Source organism: Microcebus murinus, chromosome 7, assembly GCF_040939455.1.
Source record: "Microcebus murinus isolate Inina chromosome 7, M.murinus_Inina_mat1.0, whole genome shotgun sequence".
Lineage (NCBI taxonomy): Eukaryota > Metazoa > Chordata > Mammalia > Primates > Cheirogaleidae > Microcebus > Microcebus murinus.
Window position 1 is genome coordinate 58,756,923 of NC_134110.1, and position 24,471 is coordinate 58,781,393.

General features: G+C 35.1%; 1 protein-coding gene across 50 annotated transcripts in view; it reads right to left on the bottom strand.

The window, feature by feature from the left end:
- The window catches only part of RIMS2 (regulating synaptic membrane exocytosis 2), a 614,692-nt gene that overhangs the window by 26,677 nt on the left and 563,544 nt on the right, over window positions 1-24,471 (bottom strand). The window contains exon 1 of one of the 50 annotated variants that reach the window (XM_012784302.3): window positions 4,516-5,022. The exons of the other annotated variants lie outside the window; for them this stretch is intronic. Coding sequence (XP_012639756.1) covers window positions 4,516-4,657 — 142 coding nt within the window. The 5' untranslated portion in view covers window positions 4,658-5,022. Of the gene's footprint in view, window positions 1-4,515; window positions 5,023-24,471 lie in introns of those variants that run through there. 50 annotated transcript variants of the gene reach the window in all.

The following is a 24,471-nucleotide window of genomic DNA, read 5'->3' on the forward strand; positions in this document are numbered from 1 at the left end:
AATAAGTAAACATAATTTATAAACTGTTAAATAACATGTAAGGCACTATTTTTATTTTTACTTAATAAACAAACTCAGAGATTTGGAGAACATCTATCTGGAATATACCCAGGGACAAGGATGCCAACGACCCACCCACAAAAAAACCCAAAACCAAAACCAAAAACAAAACTGCAAGTATACAAAAATGATGCCACAAAGACCAGTCAACAATCTAACTTATTTTGCTCATAGGAATGCCCCTTTCATCCTCACTGAAGTCAGGCCCATTGAGATTTATGATCTGTGGGTAAGTTGTTTAACTTCTGAGTTTCAGTTTTCACATGGACAAAATGAGGAAAATAAATTCCTTGAAGAATTATCATGAAATTAAAGGAACGTGGCACACAGAAGGTGCCGAATAACTTTTATTATTGTACTTAGTTATCAAGACCTTAGCAGATAAGAAGAAAATGATGTATAATAATGAAATAATATATCGAGTAGTTGGATTATAAATTCTAGAGCCAGATTATAGGTCTAGAATCTAGCTCCACCACTTACTGGCTATAAACTCTGGACAAACTGTATTTAAAGGTGTATGGGAGGCTGCTGATACTGGCTAGGGTCATGAGAAACCAAGAGCTAGCACTGACATCTGAATCAATGTTTAATTCTCGCTTTCTCAAGGCACCCTTCTGTAACTCCTAAATTAGGCTTTCTTATAATCTCTCATTTCACTCAATACTTTGCCTTGCAACACTTCTCACAGTTATAATTACAATAGTTATTTCTATTTATGTCTATATCTGTATTAGACTGTAACCTCTAAGAGGGAAGGCGGCATATACACCTAACTCAGGGACTCCTAGCTACTAACACATCAAACGTCATCAATATCTTTGAACGAATAAATGAAAATATGGTCTCTCCATAGAATCTCAGCACTTTTTGTGTAGAATGGTAATGCCTATGTATGCTGTGTAAGAATAAAATGTGGATATGAAACTGGAAGACAGGGTACATTTGAAATTATTTAGCTATTACATACCATGTTTCCCCGAAAATATGACCTACCCATAAAATAAGCCCTAGCAGGATTTCTAAGCATTTGTGCAATATAAGCCCTACCCAGAAAATAAGACCCAGTGATAGGCATGGCTACACAGCGTATCTGCACAACCCATGCATTTCATCATGGAGCGGTAAAGAAGAGGAGCAGTCCTTCTCATCTGTCCCATAGTGACAGCAACTATCCCAGAGGTGATTGGAAAGGGTGCGGGCAGCCCCACCAACAAGGTCGGCTCCCCCTGTCAGGTCCCGGCCATCCTGTGCGTGCTGCAAGCTGAGGCTTTGAGGGGAAAGTCTCCTCAGTGAAGTGAGGAACAGGACTATCTGCTTTAGGTATTGTGTGTCCCCAGGGGGAAGAAGGAAAGCTGTGGCTGCCATTTTACTCAATACTGTGGGCCTCTCTCACCCCCCACAAACACCAGGGGATAGGGGAAAAACTTCAGCAAGCAGTCTCCTACTGAGTCCAGAGAGATCATTCCTGCTCCACTGCGAAGATTGGACCCAGTGCTCACTGGATCTCTGATAAATAAGCCAGCCCTGCTCATTTAATGAGAGTTCTATTGCTCGACATGAGAGATTGGGGCCAATGGTTCTAAAGGAAACAGAGTCACAAGAAATTCAGGATGGAATTCGGGGTTTGGAGAGTTATGATTATGTTCCAGAAGAAGACGTAACTATATTTGAATAAATGTAGATTGTTGTACCGTACTTAAAAAAAAAACACATCTCCTGAAAAGAAGCCCTAGGGTGTCTTCTTGAGGAAAAATAAATATAAGACCCTGTCTTATTTTCGGGGAAACATGGTATTTCTGAAAAGACCAAAAAAAACAAAAGACTAGCTTTAAAACCAGACTGGCTTACTGAACTGATTGGTTAATTTAGTCAAATCATACTGGTTAATATGAGCACTGCTCTCTCTAGACAAGTTGTTCTCAACCAGTATGAAAATCATATGGTGGGACAGATTTTATAAATGATAATGGGTTTCACAGTTATGACTATAATAACATATTCCTGAGCATGTTATCCATATGACCTTCAAGTGTCCTGTGTGGGTGTCTTAATAGAAAAAAATATAGAGAAGCACCGCTTCAGGCCAATGATTTCTAACTTTTATAATTCTGCAGGGTATGTTCAAATATCTTTAAAAATCTCAGGACTTTCAAAGGTGGTAGGAGAATTGCAAAATCAAAGAAGAAAGTTAAAATGTCTTCTCAGGGCTATAAAAATGACTATACAACACTGAAAAGACCTCTCATTTATGGAGAGAGTCTTTTCTTTAGTTACTAGCAGAGAACTGTATGGTTAACTTTAAAAATGCTGCCTTCCATATAAAACATTTTGTCTTGGCAACTCAATAAGCCATATTATGGGACAGAAATCTGTTCCAATTTCCCATTTGTAGATGTAGGAATTTCCTTTGGGATTAGTCTGTATGAGCCAAGGTTAAGCAAATGTACTTTAAAATTTGAAAAAATTTCACATTTATGTAAGTTTTTTTTTTTTTACTTAACAGGCTCTTAGGCTAGGCTTTTAGGCTGGTATTTTGTAAATCCAACAATCCTAGTTATAATTTAAAGAAAAATGATATCTGAAGCAAACTCAAGACTGAACACTTGGTGTAAAAATGAAAAATTGTGAAAGAAGTCCAAAATAATGTATGTTTTATTTAAATAAATTTTTATTAAATAAATAAATTTTCAGGCACACCTGTTTGAGTTCTAGCCTCACCACTTACTAGGTATGTGAATGTGGCCAACTATACACAAATAATAATCTAGCGCAGCTTGGGAGCTGAGTGCATAGGTTGTGTTGCTGATTGCCTGGGTACAAATGCTGACTCTATCACCTACCATCTGGGTGACCCTGGGCAAGTTTCTGAACCTTTCCCTGACTCCATTTCCTCACTTGTGAAATGGGTGAGGATAATAAAAGTGCCGTCTCATAAAGTTGTTGTGGGCCTAAAAGAGTAAAATATGTGTCAAGTTCTTAGAAGAGTGTCTGGCTAATAATAAATACTACATGTTTTAGCTATAATTATGATCATTTATTTACTCAATCTAATTTATTAATTTCTTGACTTGATGCACTTCCTAGAATTTTAGTATTTAGTTACAGAAAACAAGTGAAATGTAAATGTACAAACAAAAATAGCAAAGGACTAGTATGAAAATTAAGTAATGTTTATATAGGGAAGTATCCTGCTGTCAAACCTGTATTGATTTATATCAAGCTGAGATTGCAACAATAAGCTAGAAGAAACCTGGGTAGCTCTAACTAATGAATTAGTTTGAAGACCACATTCCAAACATATTATTAATCCTCCCTCCTCCAGTTCCCCCCTTCCATCATGGAAAATAGGGGGAAAAATTATTTCCACCTATTCTTAAGAGCAAATAGTTTCTTATAAATTAGGGCTCACTACAGATTTTCTGATAAAGGTCATTGATTGTCACAGAATAAAAACAAAACAAATCCTATTATATACAATAATAGAGTTAATATCATAATAACTTACTCTGGATATATGTCTAGAGATGAACAGTTTGCAACTAGCATATCAATAAGTTAATAAATGGTATTTCAAATATTGGGAGGCTATTATTTACCAATCAATTCTCACTTTGGTTTATAAATTGTATTTTCAGTGTTTGGTGTTAAATCTTATAGGAAAGTTTTTCTTGAATAAAATATATGTTCTGTTATTCAAAACTTTACGAAGGACTCCAAACCACTTGGTGAAAAGTTTAAAAGAGCGAGTCCTCTTCCCGATTTTTTTTCATTAACTTAAATACAATGAAATTATTCAAACACCATAGACAGACAACCAATAAAGTCATAATATCACACCTTGTGAACAAAGTTCCAAGTGTTCACAGCACAAACTAGCCTTTAATACTATCAACCCTCGCAGGGGTTGGGGCACCTGGGGCCTCAAGGCCACAGGTGGCCCTCCAGATCATTGGACTGAATCCAAACGAAATTTAGATTCAGTCAAAAGGCCGCCCTCAAGGATCCAGAAGGCCACAAGTGGCCCCAAGGCCGCAGGTTCCCCACCGGCGGGGAGATTCCTGTTTCAAAGTTTTGCTGCTGCATTTCCCTTTAGTTTTCAAGTATTTCCATCCTTGAGGCCAAAAGCTAATACCCAAACAGAGTGGGGTGCACCCAACGGGCGCTGCCTTGCCTCCCACCAGTCTACATCCTCATTCAACTTCCAAGCACTTGCTAATTCAACTTCACCAGGACAGCTGTTTCACAAGTCGGTGCCTGCAGGGCTCTACAAATAACCCAATAAACAGAACTCTGAGCAGTTTGCGCGCTCTAGGGGTCTCTCCCTGCAGTGAGAGAGCAGAGGGGTTAGTGCACTGCTATGTGGTTGCATTCTCTCTGCCCCTGCCAACCCTCTGGCCACCGACTCTCCAAGACCTAAACAGAGACACCAACTATGGGGCATGGGTGCCTCACCTCCTTCTTCCTCCTCCAGAGAGTTCATGCAGGGAAAGTAGCCGGCCAGTGCCTCGAAAGAAGCAGAGAGGCTGCTCCGGCTCTGGGAGCGCTGCATGGAGCGTCCCGCGGCGCCGGCACCCCCCAAGCCCTGCCGGCCCATCTTGGACGAGGACCCGCTTTTCCCGCGGTACAAGATACGCGGCGTCTTGGCGGCTGGGGCGCGGCGACCGCAGTGGTTCCGGGGCCGGCGGGCCAGGGGCCGGATTGGCGCCGCAGGACCCTGAGACTCTGGCCCCCCAGTCCCTGAGCCGGCCCGCAGGAGACGTGGCTTTCCCGGCTGCCGGGACCTCCACTTTTCTGGGGAGGGGACTCAAGGAGGCGGTGGCGGGCGGAGAAGCGGCTGCTGGCAGCGACGGTCCGAGGTCTCGCCCGGGAGGGAGCTGAAGATCCTGGAGGCTGGAGCTGCTAGTCTCGCCGCCCTCCCCTCGCACGGGGATGCTGCTGATGCTGTGGTCCCCGCCAATCAGCGGCCCGAGGGGAGGTGGCGGCGGCAGCGGCAGCGGCACCTCGGCGGGGCTGGCAGCTCCGGGGCGCGCGCCTCAGGTTCTGGGCAGCTGCCTCCTGTAGCTCCTGCGAGTTCCTCTTCCCTCCGCGTGGTTAAGGCCAGAGAATGGTGACCGACTAGATGCAGTAAGTTAGGCATCTCAGATGCATAAATATGTCAGGTAAATTTTTGGTAGACACTTTCCCTTTCCTCAGCTTCACTTAACAATTTGTTAACGCTCCTCAAGGACAGACAAGAAATACTGAATTTTTTTTTCAGTCATAACACAAAGGCTCCCCAATTTTTAACAGGTTCCATGAAAACCTACAATTAAACTTTCTCTTTTACTCTTTATTAAAAAGACAAAAAGTCAACAGAAAGGAAAAAAGGCTTAAAAATATCAAGAACCGATAAATAACACTGAAAAAGCATCATGATGTCTATCAACTTTGCTTTAATTTCAGGAATTTTTAATGTCTTCTTCTCAAAGTTAAATAATCTGCTACCCATTATTGCTAGGAACGACAACAAATACTGTATGGCTTAACATCTAAATAAAATGTAACATCCTCTTAACATCAATTTGGAAGCAACACATAGTAGAACAAAGTAGTTTATAAGCAAAATTACATGATGCATTATGTGAACAGAAAACCTTTATCCCAGAACATAAAGCAACTTTAATTCCATTTTACTAGGAATCAAATGATTGCCCTACTTTTGTAAACTGCGACAAGTCACTCAAACTCTCAGTTCCCCTATCTAGAAAGATGGGAATGTCATATACAAAGATTCCAGTCCTAATCACATCACAGTATGATTACTGGGTGTGTCTAATAGGGGATTTCAAAAGTGTTTTGTAAAATGTAAATTATACAATCTAAAATGGTTCTTTTATTCAATAAATATTTCCTGGGTACTATACATGTACAAGTCCTTTACTTGAAGTACTGAAAGATCCAAATGCTCATTCAATTAATATTAATTGAGCTCCTAGTATATGCCAGGTAGATCCTTATGATACAATAGAGATCAAAGCAGCTAAAAATCTCTGCTTTCATTGAACTTACATTTTTACATTCTAGAAGCATCACAATAAACTTACATTCTAGAAGCATCACAATAAACCAGTAAATTATATCTGGTTAAAAGAGCAATAAATGCAAACAAAAAATAAAGTTAATGCGTATAGGACACTCTGAAATTTAAAAAGGATTGTCAGGGTGGGTCTCACTGACAAACTGACATTTGAACAGAGGTTTGAGGACGCTGAGGATATTCTAGGAAGACAGTAAATCTGGGGCAGAGAGAACCTCTAGTGCAAAGCCTGAGGTGTGATGTCATGGTGTGACTATGGAACAGCAAAGAGGCCAGGGTGGCTGGAGTGAGCGGGAAGGAAAGAAGGTCAGAGAGATAAGGGGCAGAGAAAGAGGTCATGCAGGGCCTTCTAGGTATGGTAAGGACTCTGGCTATTGGACATCACAATTTAGAAGGTACAAAAAATGCATACAAGTAACAATCTTCTTAAATATCCCTAAAAATTAGAAAATGTTCAGTATAAATAAGAGTGACACTATAACAAAAGTAACAACTTCGGTTGTTTGGAGTTAGGATCATCCAGGTTTCTAGCTTTTGTTTTTCTGATAGACTTCTGTCCCTTCTCATTAAAATTCCTACAACTCTCTCCTAGTCCAATTTCCTTTTCATTATTCATCTTCCTTAAACATCAGCATTTCAAGAGAATACTCATAAAACCAGAGAACTCCATGAGTACTTTTTCATACCATATCACTTTTATTCACAGAATAGCAACTTTTTTATTAAATGAGATTTTCATTATAAGAACAAAGAGAATCAGAATTTTAGAAACTGAAAGGACTTTGTTGAAAGTTATCTAATTTTTTAAAAAGTGTGAGTCACAAGTTTGTGAGTCATGAAAATAACTTATTAGGTTTTGCTCAGCATTTTAAAAAATAAAATGAAATACCAAGCAGAGTTCAGCCCATGTGGCTTAGTGCATGAATTGCAGTATTATTTCATGAATATGTATGTGTGTATGTGCACATGTATATTGAGTTATGATGTGTATTGAGTATGTGTATTGAGTATGATGTGTTTCTCACTTCTGAAAAAGTTTGAAAAACATGAATCTAATGTAATAAAATACTTATTTTATATAAGAAGAAATTTAAATTAAAGAGTAAAACATTTTATTTCCAAGAATACCTGTCATTTTCTCTTGGTCAGAGGAATGACACTAGTGGCTTACAAATCTTTATTATATTTACCTTAGTTTTAAAATTAGAATATTTGCCAGAATGAGGCAAGGGATAATAAGAGGAAACAGCTGTTACCATACAAATACAATTATATCTGGAGAAAGTGGGAAGTTCATGAGTCAGATTCTCCTAAGGCATAAGTTACTTGGTTAGAAAAATTAGAGTACTTTTGATAAAATATTCCTAACTTCATTCAGATCAGGAAGAAAGTATCAAGGAAGAGGGATTGAGCTGGGAAATCTTAAAGAAATAAATTGGCTAGGGATGGGTGGAAAACTTTTGTTTTGGCACCCATGGACATCATAATTATCACTGAAAGTTACTTTGGAAAGGGATATCTTGGGTTTCTACAAGTGACTACATGGGGTTAGGGAGTCTGAGAACTGAATCAGTGGTTATTAGTCCTGAGTTGCCTGGGCCCTGCCTTCCCTGTGTTAATGACCTGGATTTAAGTGCCAAGAACAGGTTAGTCTGGAATAGCCCAGATGCATCTATTTCTACATGAGCATCACTTCTCTCTTGCAGTTTCAGAACAAGGTTGTCCTGGGAAGCTTTATGGTATTTTTTCCCAGGATCTTAGTGATATGGATGAATGACAGAAGAATGGCACAAGGACAAGTAGAAAGAACGAGAGGGAAATAAGGAAGAAAATCACGTTATTTAGGAGAAGAAAGATCTAAAGAAAGAATGTTGGTACATAGGTACCAGAGAGACAGACCACAATAATGGCCAGACACTTCTAGTCTTGAATGATAACTTGTGGAATATACTGAACTTATTGAGAAAATCTAGAATTCTACTTTTTTTGTCCTATGCTCAATTGTTTCCCTATGTATAATAAATATTATCTAAATAATATTTCTGGTTTGTATATTTTAATAAGTTGGTTTATTATTCCTTATTCTATTCTGATATAAGTACTATCAGCCCTGAGGGAATTTTAAAAATTTATATTAAAAAAACCCTATTGATAAAAGATTAGAAATATCATTCCTCCATGTCAAAATATACCTATAGTATATGTAATTTTGGATGTATTTCTCTAATAATGGATCAATATATCGTTCTATTATATAAAACCAAGTGTAATTCCAGAATCATTATAATTCAATATTCCAAATTATTTTTAACTTTCTTATTCATCCAAAGATATTTAGAGAAAAAGTGAGTCACAAGTATACATAATAAATTGCCTTCTAAAAGCAAATTATGGCCTTAAAAAGATTTTACTATTAAATATGAAAATCATCTTTTTGAAGATAAACATATAATTTGCATATACTATCATAGTATATTACATGTATTTGATGAATATGTACTAGCATATTTTGTAGATAGATTATATGTTAGATTTTTTTAAATAGAATACTATCCTTTAGAATTTATAGAACATATTACACAAATTTTGCCACTTAATTCTTACATCAATACTGAGAGAATGTCATCATTATCTCTTTATAGATGAGCAAATACTCAACAATATTAAATGACTAGCATATTTAGAAAGTGGGTTCAGTGCCCTGTATTCCAAATCACAGATGTCTCACACCACATATACTTACATAAAAATGGGTGGTATATATGATCTGAACTAAATAGTAAATTATTTGGTTCAAAATAAATAAAATAAATATTAACAATGCATCTTTAAAACCATAATGCTTATTTTGACTATATATCAATGTTAAATCTATATTTTTTTTCCTGTAAAAACGTATCAATATTGCATAGCCATACATGTATTTTGGTTCCATCAATTCTAACAGGGCTAGAAAGTTTCATGGTGATGATATATCACTTTTTTAATCATTTATTAAAAAATCACAAAAGTTTTAAAGTATGTTAAATCAGTGTATTACTGAAACAGAGGCCTGGTCACTTAGGTAAATACACAAAAAAGTTATTACATTAAGTAGTGATATGATATCTAGACCACAGATTAGTTCAATTGGGAACATACTTGCACTTTTGGCAGGCTGGCCCTTTTCTGTGCTAGAAATGATACAGGTGATGATGATGAGACTGCAAACTGCTGGTTCACACGAAGGGAAGGGAAGAGAAAGTAAGTCCTTCTGAGAAGTAGTGGAAAAAATAAAAAATAGGCAGTAAGGCCCAGGGGTGAATATGCTAAAAAAAAATTAGAAAAAGAAATAGATCTTTCCCTCCCTATTTAAGTGTTTTCCCGTTAACCCAGAAAAGGCTGGTTGCCGAAAGAGGCAAGAATTGCTCAGGATAAGATTAAAAACCATGCTGCAGATTGAACTAACAATCTCCTTCCTCTTGATATACACTTGTTCTTGGTAACACGAAGATTCATTAGTTGTAAAGACTGATGTAAGATATTATGATATCTATTGCCTTTGTCACTTAAATTCTTCTTTTTTACAGCAAATGATTCTATTTAAATAGAAATACTTGTGGATATATTTTGGTTTGGTTTATTAAAATCCAACTCTCAGAATCATAAATTATTTTACTTTATTTTTATTTTTTGTTGTAACAAACTATCTTTTCACGTAAGTCATGAGAGATAAAATCCACAAAATTGACATTTTTATACTGACTTAAAATTGCTAAAGGTATTTGATAGTCTTGGGCAATTACCTTTGACCTAAATAAGAAATCCAAAATATACAATCTTTTTCCTCATCCCAAGATTTATGTCAATATGGTACAAATAAATTTCAATCTTTTGTGATTTCAGTTTCCAAAGCATTTTTGGTTTTTACTCAGCAATTTTGAAAGTGAAGAACACATGTTACACTTTAGTAGCTGGTCAACCTAAAACTTTCATAAAAGTTGAAAAGGTCAAAAAATAGAGTATGAAAAGATGAAAAAGAATGATTAAATGATCACCATCTTCATTATTTCCACAATTAAATTTATGGTAATATTTGCCTTTAACCTTAGAACATGTACATGGAAGTAAGCAAATATATTTATTGATTAGGCTAAAAAATAGTGATAAGATTTGACTGAAGAATGAAGGGGGAAAACCTTAATGATCAAAGTCATGAGTCATAAAACCAGAATAGCTAAATAAAGGAGAAGAACAAATATTTGGACTCTAATATTAATTATGGCCCTTCATATATAATAATGATGATGATAATAGCTAACTTTATGTTCTTCACATATATTATCTCATTTAATTTTTACAAACACTCTAAAAGGTAGTTACTCTCATTATTCCCATTTCATAGATAAGAAAATTTATGCATATACATTCAATAAGTATTTGCTGAGTTCTCAACACATAACAGGCAATATTCTAGTCACTGGGGACACAGCAGGGAAGAAATATGGAAAGAAACCCCTACGCTCATGGAACTCACGCTCTAGTTGAATAATGGCTAACACTTACATTCTGGTTACTACAAGCCGGGTCTTTTTCTAAACAACTTTACATATCAGCACATAAACTCATTTAATAACCCTAAGAAGGAAATACTAGTATTAATATACTCATTATATAGATGAGGAAACTGAAGCAAACTGAGGATGTCTCTTGCCCAAGATAACACAGATTATTAAGAAATAAAACCAGGAATAAGCCCATGAAGTTTGATGCATAGTGCTATAGGGTAATTTGTCCAATATCATAAGTAGCAAACCCAGGATTTGAATCCATGCATTCAAACTCCATAATTCATACTTTTAACTCCTAAGTGACACAGTTTAGGAGAACCCACTGATTAGGCAATGGGACTGCCAATAAGAACTGTATTTCCATCCATAATAAGGAACTTTTAGCACGGTAGTTCTATTTTATTATGTGGCATATTTGTAATTGATGTAAATCTTTATTTAGCTATCACCAAGAATCTAAAACTCTTACTGAATGTCTCCACGTAATTTTAGGAGTTAGTGTATGGGTATAACTCCAGCCAAAATCACATGAACAACTCAGCCTCCAGAGAAGATAGGAAATACACATTCATGAGATTTGCAATTCACTGATATTTGGTCACCCATAAAAGTATATTTCCAAAAATGAAATAGAGTTGATAGTAAGCCAAACATTTTGGATAAATCCAAAATTTAGAAGAAAAAGAATGCTCATACCTTGTATACACCATCTATATAAGTTTTGAAATCATGTGAAACTCATTTTTAAAAAATTCATATAAAAAGGAAACACTTTATTTCACTGTTAAGATTAAGTATGATCCAATGAAGTTAAAGCACTATAGATTGTCTAGAAAAAAATGACATTTAGGGAAAACTTTTAAGGGCCAGGAAAAAGAGAGATACATAAAATATCATAATGTTTCAGTAATTCAGATAGTTCCCTTACAAATGTATGATGGCCTATGCTTTCCTTCATTTCCTCATTTATTCAGATATTTGTTGAGCACCATATGCCAGACCCTTTTCAAGGATCTATGGGTAAAATATACATAAAACATGGGTTTAGCCTTCAAGGACCTCTGAGTCTGGTGGTAGGAGGAAGGGGGGATAACAGGAAAAGCAACTAAATGCAATATTGTAGCATATTAATGATAAGTTCTTGGCACTCTGGTGACATAAAATAGGAAATAATTAACTCTACTTAGATGGGTGAAAGAAGGCTTCACAGAAGAAGAGATACCTGAGCTGCATCTTGAAGGATGTTTGGTAGGTAAAAAAAAAAAAAATAGGAGTGAAGGAAAGTAAAAATAGAAGTCTCTCTACTCTGATCATAATAACTACTATATATGCCTATTTTGGATCTTGGAAAATGGGTAAGGGCTTCTTACCCATTTGGACTTCTCATGAGAGCCTCTCATTTCCCCAATCTCTCTAGGGCAGTGGTAGTGGCAAGGACAGTTTCCAAGTCTGAGAAACTCCCTGCTTCAGGATACTGTTCTACTATTCCCAAGCAATGCTCCAGCTTTGTGATAAATTTAGACAAAGTCTTCATAGCAATGTTAGAATAACACCCTCAAACATTTTAGAGAAAAACAAGAAACCTTTCTTCTGAATACTATAATTTCTTTGGAATTCTAGATGAGCATCACCTAGAAACTTCTCATACATATCATTATGAGATAAATAGCACTTTGAGATTTTGTGGGTGTTAAGTATTATACACAAATGTATAGCAAGATCTAACATTTTATCTAAGTTTCAGGTACCAATGCCAATAACTTTATGCAACATTTACAAAAGGTGTGTATATTTAAAGTTTGCCTTATTCATTCATGATTCATTTATTCATTCACCATTCATTTACTGATTATTCATTTTACTCCTTACACCACCGTGTGACTCAACTAATATTAGGTATAAATGGAAAATAGAAGGATTCCCTTAATCACAATTAAGTCTAGTTCTTACTTGTTTCTCTTCTTTCTTTTACTTTGCTGGCTAAGCTTTATATATTTACTTCAACATACATGACAATAAAGACCTTTTGATTACAATTTTGTTCAACTAACTCATATATTGGTTTGATATAAATGGTTATAAGTTGTTTATTCTTCTTCATACCATGCTGACATAAAAATTGAAAATTTAACATTTTTCATAGATGTTTTGACTGTCCAGTTAACTTTTCAAATTGCAGACATTTTAATTATTTTTCATTAGATATGAAGACACAAAATTTGTAACAAAGCCATCTAAAATTATTAAAGACCAAAGGCAGCAGAAAAGAGTGAGATTTCTGTCAAAGCATTAAAAATCATAGGATTTATAGCATATTGGAAAAAAAAGAGCCCATGGAAAACATTCATCTTATACAGATCTAGGTCAAACATCACCTAGATTGGGTATAAGTGAACTACTGCCTGCAGGTAGTTATATTTGCAGCTCAGTACATTTGGTACCAAACAGTTAAGATTATGGGCAAAGCAACTCATCATCAGCTGACTCCTATGTAAGGTACTCTGTGTTACAGATGCCTTCCAGTAACCGTTTGGCTGTCTCATTAATGTGAACGTTTATAATAGGAAATAACAATACAGATTAAACATGTTTTTCTCCTAAAATTCAATTCAAAATGGTTCCATGTAATCTGCTTTATTTATACTTCCACAATGAGGTTGGTAGCTTAGATCTAACAAGACAGAGGACTATGATCCAGGGGAAATGGTCTCAGTAAGAGATAGATTTGTGGTGTAATTCAGAAACTTTCTAATAAATACAAGTAGTTACAAAGAGAGGCAAACCAGTATGTGTTCTAATTAAGGGAATATGCTGTAATGCTTCTTGACCACTGCTCGAATTTCTCTGCTTGGCAACACTTTCTGTAACTCAGCTTTCTAACAGAGCAGCATTTCACATCTGTTTCACATCCCAACCTCCTTCTCCATGCTTCACAACAAACTGCGAAATGAAAAGACATTTGGGAAGGAGCCAGAAGTCTGATCCACCATATACAGCCTAAAATATAACCAAATTAGCAACCCCAAAAGCCATTCCATTTGCTGTGAGTCTTTCACATAGCAGTTTGTTCATCCACCCATCCATCTCCCTTCTATTTGTTTGACAAATATTAATTGAGCACTACTATTTCTCAGACATTTTCTTCAGCCTGAGAATAAAATGATCAACAAATGGGATCGAGTCCTCTTCTTTATAAAGTTGACAAGGTAATAAGTAGACAGACATTAACAAAAAATCAACAAAATTAACTCATACCATCAAAGAAAACTTCGTAGTGTAATGAGAGTGAGGATTTAATTTAGACTGGAGTTTGGGAAAGTCATAGAAGGTAGTTTGAGGTAGTTTGAGGAAGTTTCTTTGATCTTGAGACCTGAAGGATAAATAGGAGTTTACAGGTAGAGAGAGAAATGAGTTAAAGGGTTTCCCGGTCTAGGCAACAGCATGTATGAAGGAGAGCTATAACACCCCTCCATATTCAACTATTTCTCTTAAGATTAGCTGACAAAGGGTTTGTTTTCTGCCTTCTAGAGTCACTTAGAAGGTGCTTGTCACAGAACCTGAACATTCTGAAGTAAACAAAACCATCATAGCAGGGTCTGAACAGTCCCTTATCACCCTTCTAAGACAGCGTGCCCAGTCCCTTGCAAAGCTGGAGCTCCACTTACCTCCTTACTCTTAGATCCGAGTCCCAGCCCAACTTTACTCTCAGTCTCACTCTGTCAGTTACTCTGGTCCTTGATTACCTGGACTTACCAAATCACGACTCTCCTTGTGGCTGAACTTTTGACATGAATGACAGAAGGGAGATGCCTTCCTCTAACTTACGTTCCTCTTTACCTCTACATGATTACCTCATTTGTTTTAATACAAATTTTTGTAGAAGAAAATGACCATTTTTTTTCCACCAAGAAAAATGTTAAAGAACACTGGAATCTAAATAACTTTATGAGAATCTATTATTAACATGTATTAATTTCTATAATGACCCTAATAATTATTTTAAAATTCTCCAAATTATGTTTCCTATAATGTTCTCTCCATATGTGTATATACACAAAAAACTTTAAAAGTTATGCTAATGAAATAATTATTGACAATCATGTCAACAGTAGTGTTTAACATATTTTAAGAATCCCTATAAAAACTTTTCTTGTTCCTACACTAGGCATTTCCTATGGTTTAATTTTAAAGGTTTAGATATTATTGCTGTCTAATGCATAAAAATTTTATTTTATACAGTGACTTCTCTCAAGTATTTTTTAAAAACCTTTGTATTCATCTCTAACACATATCTATGAAACTAGTCTATACTAGTCCCTATTTCATGTGTGCTGAAGTATAAAGAAGATAAAAGGCTACATCCATTAGTGCGGATTTGAGTGAAGCCTAGATAGTTAAACTGTGGGTTTAAAAACTTCTTACATTTCTGCACATCGAATAATCTTTTATAAAAATATATGGGAAGGACCAATGAAAAAATTCCCATCAAAAGGTAATCTATTAAAAGTGTTTAATAAAGACAACTGATTGCTCACTTAGAACTTATTGACTATTCAACCATTCATTACTAAACAATATTAAACAAATACTTATTCAATACCACCATGCACAAGTATGGTACTTAGCAGTGGAAGGAGTAGATAGTATCATTCACTAATTAACTGACCATTGGTTAAATTTATTACTTTCAATCAGTAATTATTATTTAAACTGATAGGTATAGAAAAGCTAAGAAAACAGTCCAAGTGATGCTATGTAATTAAAAATAAAGAGATAATAATGGACCAATGTGTATTTGGAACATTGTGTATGCAGCCCCCAAAATTTCAAATATAGTAGCAAAGCCAAAAGTACTCCTGTTTTGAACATAATAATGCCACACTTTCAAGATCATGAGACATTATATTTACAAATTGTAGGACTATCACATTCTAACACACAATTTTGGAAAAGCACAATATTCAATAGGAAAAGGGAATTAAAGAGGAAATCTAGAAATAAATTACTTTGGTTATCACAAAAAATCATAATTATAGAGGCATAAAATGACTCAGGAAAGAATGAAACAACAAAAATGTAAAAAAAATTAAAAATAAAACTGCTCTTCAGAAGGTCCCAAATGACCACCTTGTTGTCATAGCCAATGGAACTTTCAGGTCCTTATCTGATTGGCTCTCAGAGCAGCATTCTACAGAGATGATCACTGTTGAATCTGAAAATATTATCTTGTCTTGACTTTCATAGATCACATTCTTCTAGTTTTCTTCTCATTTCTCTGGTATCTTCTTGAAAACTCCCTTGGCTGACTTCAAGTCTTCTATCACATTTATACCTTCTACATCTGTTGTAATGCATCCTTGGTGTTCAATCCTGGGTCCTCTTCTCTCATTATACATTCTCTCCCACCAGAGGGTCTCATTTCATTTCCAGTTTTAAAAGCCAAACATCTTCACTCAAATGTAATTATCTAGCACACACCTCTCATCTGAGTTTCAGAGCTGATGATATCTCCACTAGTATCTCTTACAGAACTCTCAATCTACTCTCTTGATTATTTTTCCACAGAAATCTGCTTCTCTTCTTATCTCCCCTCTCTTAATAAATGATACCAGCAATCAAATAGTTGCTTAAACAACAAAAAAAACTAGACATCCTCTTTTATTCCTTACTTTCCCTTATTTTATGCCGTTTCTCATCCAATTATCATCAAATTCTGTTGATCCTACTTTTAAAATAGATCTCATTATTATCCACTTCTCTTAATCCTACTCCAAGACACTTTTACTCTTGCACATTCTTCATAAAACAGCCAGGATTATCTTTTTAAAATCCATGCTGGGTCATGTCACTACCCTCCTAAAAACCCTCAAAACCTTCTTCCTGCAATTACAATACAAACATGTAGAACAACCTTGGAAGACCTTAATGTTTCTCCAATTTTATCACAAGTCACACTCCTTATTGATCTCCAGACTGAAACCACACTGATTTGCTCCTCTAACAGACCAAATTCTTTTCTGCTTCATGATCTTTTGTTATTGGTTGACTTTCATTCTTTAGGATTCAGCATAAAAGGCCTTTCCTGGCAATCCGATCTAAAGTAGGAGGCCATTTTTATTCTCTCGAGGTATCCTATTCTTTTTCTTCATAATATTATTCCAAAGGTATATTTATAAATGTATTTGTTTATATTTTATTCTTTTCCCAATCCTACTCAACTATAACCTCTATTGGAACAAAGACTGTTTTATTCACTACTGCACACTCTCTCCCTACCCAGTGCCTAATATTTAGGAAACATGTAATCTTGTTAATAGAATAAAATAAAATAGAATTTGGCTGTGTGTTCCTAGTTTTCAACTATCTTAAAATTTGGTTCCTCATTTTAAGTAGCAAAATGTCAAACAACCAAAGGAAAGATTTCTTAAGTTTTATTTCAACAGACATTAAGATTGCAAAGTCAATCAGCTTACTCCCAATCAAAAAATATCTATGTCAGAGCTATATTTTCTTCCTGTGTAATAGAACTGAGCTCCCTACAAGTTATTTAAAATATTATAATTGTTTCAGGTTGTGCCCTGTAGTACTGCTCTTGAAAGGTCAATTTCAGTGAGAGAAATAGAACTTGGATTAGAAAAAGAAATGAGCAGCCTGGCACTGTGCAAAGGTCAGGTGGAAAGACCCTGTGATACCATCCACACAATAACCCAAAGGTACATAGGCAAACATGAGTATTCTGAATTTTATGTAGATTTATAGCACTTCCAAAAGGATTCTACAGTGCCATTAAAACAAGATTAGGTATATGTATATGGGAGATCTGGAGAGAAAGAAATCCTTTGCATAAATACCTTTTTCAATTTAAAAGAATCCCCTTTAATTTTCCTTGAGAACATTCTTGCTCAAAGTATAGGGCCCTCATTCCAAACAAAGACCCAGTGACATTCCAAGGTACAGGAGAGACGATAATTTATATTGTATGCAGTGCAGTATTTCTACCTGCAAACTCTTTTTGAACATTTTCATTGATGGAGAATTACAGTTTTAATTAATAAATAATTATTCTTACCATAATGTCAAAAACACCTTCATTATAAATTCCAGAGATGGGTTCTAGCTGTGCCTTCTGTAATTACACAGAAGTCCTCTTCCACAGGGAAGCTTTGAAAATAGTTAAAAGACAGCTATCACTCTCTTCTACAGCTTTCTGTTTCTATTTCTACATCTAATCTTTCTTCTTCTGCATTTCTTTTTCTTTTCTTTCTTTCTTTTTTTTTTTTGGTGGTTCTACCTATGCTAAAAATCTACAGGTCATTTGGACTTCAGTCTTTCTGGTATTGTACTTAAAATTTTACATCACTTCCTTTCATAATTTGTCTGCATCTTTCATTGTATGTCTCACTATTTCTCTTTAATTCCTTGGTATTTAAAAATGTGTAGTGATCAGAAGCTCCCTGCTCAGCCTAAAATGGTTTTTTTATATATACTTTGCCCTTTCTTTTTAAAGAGTAGAATCAATTCCATTTTTTATTGTATACATCAGAATTGTATTTTTAGGCTTCTTCTATTACTCAAGTCTAATAATTGAGTCAAGATCAGTATAATTGCCACTTTATCACACTTCTATTCTGTGCCTTTCAGATACATATGCAAGCAATTTAATTCCTCTTCTAAAAGATATTTATTTAATAAAAATTGTAGGCACCTATCTTAAGTATCTCAGGTTCATTGTTATACCAAACAAAGATCCCAGTCCCCTCAAGGTTCACGTTCTAGCCTGGGGAAACAGACAATAAACAATGAGTATAATGGATTGGTAAATTATACAGTAAGTAAAAGATAAGCGCTACTGAAAAGAAACAGTATAGCACAGTAAGGGAGTGGTGGGAGGTGATAGGGTGGTTCTTAGCAAGGATATATTTGAGCAAAGTCTTGAAGATAGTTCTCTTGTCCCTGTGAGCCTACTGCCTTCCCTTCCTTTATTTTATTACCATCTTCTTCCTACAGATTTATCTAGCATCTATAATTTGTGAAGCACTATAACAGGTCCTTAAGATTAAAGGATCCATGAGAGAATCTATTTCCATTATTATCTCACAGCTAGTAGGAGCAGAACTGTACAACACATATCCCTGTGTGTTAAGTGTTAAAATAAAGGGGTGAATACAAATTACAGAATGGGAAGTAATTAACTCTGCCTGCTATATTTTGATTGTCCTCAAAAAGATTTTACAAATATTCAGATAGTTAAAGCTTTCTAACTACTCCATTTTACTCCTATAATTTGACTTGTTTTTAAGAAAGCATCTTCTTGACTATTAATTCTGAAAATTATATATTTTTCTTTTCACCTTAATTTACATGCTCTGTACTTGGCTTCCTTTGTCAAGGTCATGGAATTTCAGGTCCCTTTAAAAGTCTCTTTATCAAATGACATGTCTCCCTTATTTTTTTCTTTCTATAAGAACTGTTTATATTGAAGAAGATATATTACGTCCTGATAGTTGGTCCCAAATCTCATCCCTCTAAGTCTCAGTTTTACCTCTAAAATTATATTTACTTCTTCACGTTCAAATTTCAGGTTTCCTTCTTCATTATCCTACAGGACTTCCCTGTGGTATCCAGTTACTGTTATTTACTCAAATTACTGAGCAGCTTTGTCCATTGTGGTTTTTCTGGTTATGTCATACTGATAATCCTCCAGAGAAAGTATTCTTCAATTTTAAAAACATCTTTTTCTCCTTATATTTCAGTTTAAAGAACTATGTAAAGGTCAGCCATTTCCAATCAAACATATTTTCCAATGTCTCAAGAAATGTATTATGTCTCTGGCCAGGAATACTTCACAACAGCATCATAATTCAGTGTTATTTAACAAAGCAATCACTTGTTGGAAGAGGGCTTTAACACTTACACCTGAAGAACCTATGACTCATTTATGCAGTAAGGCATCATCACAGAGTATATTTTATTCCTGGGATGAAAATAAGTGAGGGTAGTCTCAGAACCTCAGGATTATGATATGGACAAGCAGATACTATTATTTGACTCCATCTACATAGCCATTAGGAATAAATTCACTTGGATTTGAAAAATTTTAAATTTATTTTACTTTAACTTTTATCTCTCATGTCCCATTCAATAAAACCTGCCAGTCCCTATTTGCTAGCTCTGCAGCTGGACAAAGATCTTATTTATCAATGAGGGAAAGTTGGGCTAGACTGAGCAGAAATGGTCTCTGGCAGACCCAGCTCTTCTTCTTCTTAAAACAAGACAAATCATCTGCAAGGTAGATAAAGCCTTCTGCATCCCTACTTTTGGGCCTTTTGCAGACGTTTCAATCTTGTATGTTAAAAGAAAGTCTGTTTTTCTTTTATACTAGTCTATCATTAAATAGCTATCTCTTTAACAGATATGTGATTTGGGGCAAGTCATTTAATTTCTCTGTCCCTTGCTTTGTTTCCTAAAAAGAGGTCAGATGACTTCTTCACACTGTCTATATAGAAGGTCACTGAGCCCCCTTCCAGCTTTAATAGCTTGTAGTTTAAACTTTCTACTTTCTTCCATATACAACTAAGACAGTCCCCACTCTCCATCCCCCCTTTTAAAGGACAGGGATACATGAAACTGCTCAGAAGATGGGACTCTTTACTTCTTGGGATATCCTCCAAACAGCTTGGTCAGATGTTTACTTACTCTTGCTCTGGAGACATTATGGCACAGAGGTTAATGGTGTGAACTCTGGAATCAAGACAGGCTTGGGTATATCCTAGCTGTTACACTTCCTAGCTGTAAGGCACACTTGGGCAATTACTTAAACTCTCTATGCCTCAGTTTTCTCATCTGTAAATGGGAGATAATAACAGTAATAACCTTACAGGTTATTATGAGAATTACCTCATTTAATACTGAATATGAAGCTTCTAGTGCAATGCATGGTATGTAATGAGAACTCAGTAAACATTAGTGTTATTATCACTATTTTTATATTTTTTCAAATGAATAATTAATGGTGTGCTCTTCCCAAATTGACCAAAGGCAACATCTCCTATGATGGATATTTATCAAAAAGCAAAGAGCTCATTTTCCTTTAATGCATCCAACATATTACTGAACAAAGCCTTGGTCATGGTTTGATTTTTTTGTTTCTAAAGTTCAGACACATAAGAATTTATATTAACTAGAATTCAGACCAGGCAAAAATTATTATCGGTTTTCAACTTTCAATACAAAGTACTAATGTGATTTCCAAACTCAAGAATAAAATAATTCAATAATACTCTACCTTGATTTTTAATATTAATAAAATAAACTTTGATTATTATAAAAACCAAATGGATCATGATGCAGCCTAAAATTTTATGTAGATTACTGAGTCTTTATTATATAGTATCTCTTTTCCTCTTCATAACATAAATAAGCAGTTCTCAATGATGAGTGTGCCTGAGAACCACAAAAAGAGCTGGTTCTACTCCAGAGATTTTAATTTACATATCTAGAAATCTATATGTTTAACTATCACTTTAAGTGATCATAATACAAGAGGATCTAAACACACAGACTGGTGAACACTGGTATAGAAGGCTCCTATCTCTAAGAGCTCCTAACTTAAGTTATGACAAATAGGGAGGTAAGCGCATACAGGCACATGCATTTGTGCACGCGTACAGGAACATAAAAAAATTTTTATTGTGAAAATTCTTTTATATGTCGATTGTTCATAGCTTATAAAACATTCACCCCCCCCCAAAAAAAATAAAGAAAATAAAAATGTAATTCATTCCCTAGACTGTCTCTGGCAAACATTCAAGACAGAAAGTAAATTATATTTCATATAGTATCAGCTCGTGTTCTGAATTTGGAAACAGGGAGTGGTACACTACAGGAGGAAGAAAGAGAAGAGGAAGGGGAGAAATAAATGAGAAAAAAGAAGTACAGCTTTATTTCCCTATCCTCACGCACAAAGCAAATCCTAAAAAAAAAACCTTAAAATGGGGGAAAGGCATAGTTTTTCACATTCCTAACAAACTTTCTGCATTGCTTTCCTACCTCCCTTCATCTTGGTGCATCCCCAGACCGCTAAACCTGAAAAGCATTAGTTTGTCTTTCACTTTAGTATCTCAGCAAGGCTTGACAGCCAAAGTCTTCAGAAATTCTAAAATTGTAAGCTCGCAATTCTCCCTCCTTCAATGAAGACTTCTACTCCTGAAGTATTGCTAATCTCAGGCTGGTTTTAGCATTAAAATAAACTGGTCATTCAGAGATTATTTTTATTGTCAAACAATATCCTCAACTAACTAGTAAAATTTCAGACAGTGTTAAAAGTCAATTTAAAAAATAAATAGAGAGAAAAACTTAAGGAAGTGTTGTAATTTGAAGCTGGTATGTTTCCTCACATACAAACAAACCTCTTACAGGATTCTTCTCTGGGCTCAGTTCTTCTGAGTTCTAGCTTTATCATAGCTTTTCTCTTTTCTCTAAAAGTAAACATACTTATAGATTTGCTAAAAAGGCCAAGTAATTTTTTTTAAGTCAGATATTCTAGAGGTGGAGGTTGAAGACTTGAGCCCAGGTATTTAATATTTTATGAGAACTATCTGTGCATATGTTTTTAATATATTCAAATTTCATTAGCACTGTCCATATAAATTTAACACCAGCTTCTGTGCAACATTCCTCTGAGACAAAGGAAGAACACTGTATACAAATGTTACACACTAAAATAATAGAATGATGTTAGATAAGACAGGTTCTTGATTAAGTAAAACCAAGCTTGACATATCACCTAGTTCGCATCACTTCATGACTATAATGTACATATCACAAAGATTATTAAATGTAACAGAAACTTGGAATTCTCCCCTAACTTTGCACATACAGACTGGTTCACAACATAAGATAGTGTACACTATATTTATGCATATTTTAATGAAAGTGTATATGTTAATGACTGCCCACAGGTTTCATTTTATTCAGGTGGCCAGATGTACTAAGGACAAATTTATGTCCCCAAATTATTTTGCTGTGTTTTATCTAGCATTTTAATGTGGGTAGAATGGCAGGCAGAGAATCCTGCATCAACTAATTCTGTCATATTGATGCAGAGCAACTTTGTAGACTTAGGAACTGCCAATTTAAAATATTTGAACTATTGGCTTTGCCTCTTCCTTTACTCAGTTGAGAAGGAGCTATAGCTCTATCGAAGTCACCAAAGTAGATTTTTCCATATGTTTAGATCTTCTATAATTTCTTTTTTTAGTATTTCATAGTTCTCCCTGTATATGTCTATCACATCTTTTGTTAAATATATTCTTAGATATTTAATTTTCTTTGGGGGTATAGTAAAAGGTATTGTGTTTTTGATTTGAGTTTCGACTTAACTGTTATTGGCATATATGAATGCCACTGATTTGTGTGTATTGATTTTGTAACTTGAGACTTTACTGAATTCATTTATCAAATGTAGGAGTCTCTTGGATGAAACCATGGGGTTTTCTAGATATAATATCATATCATTGGCAAAGAGCGAGAGTTTGATCTCATCTGCCCCTTGGATGCCTTTAGTACTCTTCCTTGCCTGATTGCTATAGCTCATGGATTGGTAGAATCAATATTATTAAAATGTCAATATTACCTAAAGTGATCTACAGAATTAATGCAATCCCCATCAAAGTACCATCATCATTCTTTACAGATCTAGAAAAAATAATTCTTCACTTTGTATGGAACCAGAAAAGACCTCATATAGCTAAAGCAATTTTAAATAAAAAGAACAAACTGGGAGGTATCAGTCTATCAGACTTCAATCTGTACTACAAAGCTATAATAATTAAAACAGCTTGGACTGGCATAAGAACAGAGACATAGATCTTGCAACAGGACTGAGATTCCAGAGATGAAACCATCCACATACAGTAATCTAATCTTTAATAAAGCAGACAAAAATATACATTGGAAATACAAAAGAATTTCTTTTCAATAAATGGGTGCTGGGAAAACTGAATAGCTACATGCAGAAGAATGAAACTGGATCCCTACATCTCACCTCTCACAAAAATCCACTCAATATGGATAACAGATTTAAACCTAAGGCATGAAACCTTAAGAATTCTAGAAGAAGATGTTGGGAAGACCCTTTCAGACATCAGCCTAGGCAAAGAATTTTTGAAGAAGACCCCCAAAGCAATCACCATAGCAACAAAAATAAATAAATGGGATCTGATCAAATTAAAAGCTTTTGCACAGCCAAGGAAACTATCATTAGAGCAAATAGACAGCCTACAAAATGTGAGAAAATATTTGCTATCTACACATCCAATAAAGGTCTGATAACAAGAATCTATCTAGAACTTAAAAGAATCAACAAGAAAAACTCAAACAACCTCATCAATAAATGGGTAATGGAAATGAACAGAAACTTTTCAAAAGAAGTAGAATAATGTCCAGCAAACATAAAAAATGCTCAACCTCTCTAATCATTAGAGAAATGCAAATCAAAACCACAATGAGGTATCACATAACCCCAGTGAGATTGGCCTCTATCAAAAAATCCCAAAACAACAAATGCTGGCGAGGACGTGGAGAGATAGGAACACTCTTACAATGCTGGTGGGACTGCAAATTAGTGCAACCTCTGTGAAAAAGAATTTGAAGATACATTAAAGAGCTTAAAAGGAAATAGCATTCAATCCAACAATAGCACTGTTAGACATCTACCCAAAAGAGCAAAAGACATTCTATAATAAAGATATCTGCACCCGAATGTTTATGGCAGCACAATTC